Genomic DNA, 4,736 nt, shown 5'->3' on the forward strand with positions numbered 1-4,736 from the left:
TTTTGGTGAGCTCAAAATCTCCTATAACTCTTTTTAGAGGTTCCTATGTGTGCTTCTTATGGCCGGATTCATATGTTATGACTATATTGGAAAAAATATTTATATATTCCAGCAACCTGCATTGCCGATTTACTTACTTTACTATCTGTGTGGAATCAGTGGTCTCTCTGTAGAGGTTTGCAGTGAGTCAGACCTGAAGTCTGCAATAAGCAGAACTCATGCTCATGCTCACTTTGCTTACCTTGCTATCTGTGTGAAAGCAGTGGTCTTTCTGCAGAGGTCTGGCAGTGAGTCAAATATGCAGTCTGCAATTAGCAAAGCTCATGCTCCCTGCTGGTAGGATATAGCTATGATACAGCAGGGTGTATGTCAGATCTCTGCAGAGAGACCTCTGCTTTTAAATAGAAACGCTTTTCTGCAACATCTGGCAGGCATCAGGTGTTTCTACTCAGGATGTGGCTGCTCTCTATGCAGACTGTAAGGGCTCATTCTCTGTAGGCCACATGCTAAAATGTTGAGTTGTAGCGTGCGTGCAGGTGACGGTGTGATACTCTGTTTCAGCGCATCACACTGTTTAATTTTTCTGTTTTTGTATCTTTATTGAGAGTGTAAATGTATTTGAGTGCAAAGTGTACACTCCATTCAGGTCTTCGCACAGCAGTGCAGTGTGCATAGCTGTGGTGCAGTGACCAGCATTGTGGCATGAACGGGACACATAGGAAACAATTATACAGCAATGCAGAATAATGACATCAGCTATAGAGGACTACAAATTCCAGCAATGCAGAATAATACCATCAGCTATAGAGGACTACAAATCCCAGCAATACATTATACAGCAATGCAGAATAATACCATCTGCTATAGAGAACTACAAATCCCAGCAATACATTATACAGCAATGCAGAATAATACTATCTGCTATAGAGAACTACAAATGCCAGCAATACATTATACAGCAATGCAGAATAATACTATCTGCTATAGAGAACTACAAATCCCAGCAGTACATTATACAGCAATGTAGAATAATATCGTCAGCTATAGAGGACTACAGATTAGATATGTGCAATTCGTTTCGTTCCGAATCGAAATTCGTACGAATTTTTGGAAATTCGGACATTCGGATGCATCCAAATTCCGAATTACAGATATAACAAATTTATATTTTTCCGTTTCCGAAATTCGTTAGCGGTAGTTCGTTCGAACGTTCGTTTCGTTTTCGTTTCTTATTCGTTTGTTTGTTCGTTGGAGCAAAGTGACATTAGAGAAGGAAAAAAACATTTTTCCCCCTCTAATGTCACTTTGCTGCAAACGAACGAACGAATGAACGAAACGAATAAGAAACTAAAACGAAACGAAATGAACTACCGCTAACGAATTTTGTCCGAATCCAAATTGACTTTCACACCCGAATCCTGAAAAACTAAGTAACACAAAATCCGAATCGAAACGAAACTAAACAAATGTTTTGGCAGTGCACATGTCTACTACAGATCTCAGCAATACATTATACAGCAATGCAGAATAATACCATCAGCTATAGGGAACTACAAATCCCAGCAATACATTATACAGCAATGCAGAATAATACCATCAGCTATAGGGAACTACAAATCCCAGCAATACATTATACAGCAATGCAGAAAAATAGTATATAAATTGTCTACATAGTCTGTGCTGCCGCTCTGTTCCAGGGTGCCGGCCTGATGTCTGGGGTGGAGTGCCTCAGGAGGGGTGGTGAGGGTCTCAGGAGGGGTGCGGAGGGTCTCAGCACGAGAAGATGTAAAAGGCGCTGTATGTCACAGGTGCTGAGTGGTTCCCAGGTAGCCTGCCACAAGGTTCTCAGCAAGCGCAGGACCTTACGGCAGCTTCTTCAATGCAAAAATGTAAAGCGCTGGTATCTTTTTTGGGTATCGGGGCATTTTCAGGACTACGAGTACACCTGAAAATGCCCAGTATCAGCACCAATATGATACCGGTATCAGTGCATCAGTAGTCCAAAGCATTGGCAGTGCACATACCCTCGTCTCTGTATCACACAGACTTTCCCCTGGGTGACCTCAACCTAACAAGGACGCGCACTACTTCATTGCATATTGCTCTTCCCATCAGTTCTTTTTTTGTAATCACGGATCTCGCTGTACTTTTTATTACATTTTAATGAAAAAATGTTTTTTTTTTTTTTTTTATGATTCATTTTGATTCTTTATTTGACCATTTTCCATTTTTTTCTTTTCTTTCAGGCGACGTCCGGTGGCAGAGCGAGCTATTATGTCTCCTACAAACGCGAGGCTTTCGCACAGATTAAACTACCAAAATATTCCCTCCCAAAGGTATTGTTACATACTTGTGATGCTTATTTGTTGTCTTTGTACATTATTGTCATTGCCGCTGTATAATTCCTCGCTAACCGTTCTCTCCGCCAACCGTAACAACTGGAGGTATTTTAATGGCCGCCGCTGCTGTGAGAACAAGGAATCATACTTTAGTCTAAACTTCTTTCAAGATTAAAAATAAAATGAAAAAAAATAAAAAAATTACTTAGTAGCTACACACGATACGTATTGGACTGCACCATGTTGCAAATGAAGTTTCAAAAACATGGTAATTGGCTTTAGTGATTTTAGAGCTCCTGTTTTTTTAACGTGCAACTGAAGCTAAAACTAAGGCCATCCGTATAATCAGGCATCCTGAGGCAGTTGCCTTAGACAGCGTCTCATTGGGTCACGCTAAAGGATGGACGCTGGTACTCTAAGGCAAGTCCAGTACGTATTTATTCACGTACTAGTTGCAAATAGAACACTATATATCATTTGTTTGCCTGATGAAGGAGATCCCTTGAGTCCCTGAAACGTTGTATATAGTGTTCTATTTGCAACTAGTACGTGAATAAATACGTACTGAACTTGCCTTGGAGTGCCAGCGTCCATCCTTTACCGACATTTTGACAGAAGCCACCTGTTGACACCTGCTGAACCCACCTCCTATTGATGGAGCAGCGGCTCTGAGTGCGAAGGGTACTCGGACTGTATAATTGGGTCGCGTGGCACACCCGCTGCCCCCTTTCTGGCCAGATGTCCTAGATTGCTAAGAGCTCTTCCCAACAAAGACCGCCTTTTAATGGTCTCTAGGCAGGCGATCCATGTGCCTTGTCCCTTCCAAGAGCTCTTAGCAACCTGTGTCGCTCTGGCCAGCGTCCAACGCAGTTTGTGGCAACCACTGACGTCACTGGTTGGCAGGAGCTGTGCAGAGTGCCGGATCCTGCATCCCCCAACCGTATTGTACAGAGTGTCCCAGATTGCTTGGAGCTCTTCCCAACAAACACTGCCTTTTAATGGTCTCTAGGCAGGCGATCCATGTGCCTTGTCCCTTCCAAGAGCTCTTAGCAACCTGTGTCATCTGGCTGGCATCCAGCGCAGTTTGTGGCAACCACTGACGTCACTGGTTGGCAGGAGCTGAGCAGAGTGCCGGAAGTGTAGAGGGATTAGAACACCTGTCAGGTTCTATTGCTGTCTGTGTCCCCCAGAGAGATTCAACCTCTCTATGTGTCCTGGTGACTGTGGTGATTTCGGGTGGTCATCAGAACAGGAATAGATCTTCAGGAATAACATCCAATAGGGACACTAATTCTAATGCCCACCAGGGATTCCCTCCCCCTCTATTGGCTATTGGACATGAAGTGAAAGTAAATCTCCCCATTGGGATAAAAAACATCTTACAGGGGTTACAGCCATCCCTTAGTCTATCCTAAGCTAAAACAAATGGCTCCAGTTCTTCTTTAGAATGCAATAATTGCAAAATACAACATTATGGTCACTGGAATGGAGGAGCATAGGAAAATGCTCACTTCCTATGCTCCCCAACTCCATCTCGTGGCCATAATGCAGCATTTTCCGAATGTTACATTCGACCCGAAATGAAAATATATTACGAACATTTGTTTTCTGCCTCCATTCGCACAGAATTAATGTGAATGAACGAATGTTCGCAGGGCAAATGGCTATGCAAATTGTTTATAGGGGCACCCCTCGATGTCAGGCAAGAGATGTTTTTTTATGCTGATATCCTTGGGTTGGTTTTTATAGCACCATTATAGAACACTTATAGGCTGGAATGAGCAATCTATCACAGGGACACACCCTTTCTTTCTAGGCCCTTCCCCCCTTTCTCCTCATAAGCACAGCAAATAAGGCTGAAAGTTACCAAATCTACAAGTACAGATAACGGTACAGTAAACAGGAAAAAACTAAATAAAAGAAGCCGTTGTTTCAAAATGACTTTAGAAACAGCCACTGGCCTTCTTTGTTCTTTATTTCCCTCGTATTCTTAAAAAGTCGTAAGTGTGAATTTATGTTGGTTTGAGGCATATTTTTAGGGTGTGAAATTCTATAAGCAACATATGTTTAAAATACAATGCCGAACCGATGCTGACGTTTGTAGCTATTGTATTTTGGGTGAACTAGCTATGTAATAATTACTGAAGATGAAAAACATTTGTTTTTATTTGTTTTTCTTGAACTCTTCATGTGAAACAGTTTGCAACAATTGTAAAGTTTTACTGAGGATCAGCTTAAAGGAGAACTATGAGGTGAGTGCTTTTCACTCACCTCATAGTCCTAGCCGACCTGTGACAATGAGACTGTCACAGGTCGGCTCAGTAGATCGGGAGGTGAGCAAACACTAACCGCCGTTCGCTCACCTCTCGATCCTGTCACAGCTCTCTGCCGTGACAG

The 4,736-nt window shown here is 42.4% G+C and overlaps 1 protein-coding gene across 1 annotated transcript in view; it reads left to right on the forward strand.

The window, feature by feature from the left end:
* The window catches only part of LOC108784872 (VPS10 domain-containing receptor SorCS3-like), a 436,296-nt gene that overhangs the window by 291,739 nt on the left and 139,821 nt on the right, over nt 1-4,736 (forward strand). Inside the window, exon 8 of the mRNA XM_018553807.1 lies at nt 2,247-2,336. Within this exon, the coding sequence (XP_018409309.1) occupies nt 2,247-2,336 (90 nt within the window). The remainder of the gene's footprint in view (nt 1-2,246; nt 2,337-4,736) is intronic.

The sequence above is a fragment of the Nanorana parkeri genome, unplaced genomic scaffold (genome assembly GCF_000935625.1).
Source record: "Nanorana parkeri isolate BGI_ZX_2015 unplaced genomic scaffold, ASM93562v1 scaffold130, whole genome shotgun sequence".
NCBI classification, from domain to species: Eukaryota; Metazoa; Chordata; class Amphibia; order Anura; family Dicroglossidae; genus Nanorana; species Nanorana parkeri.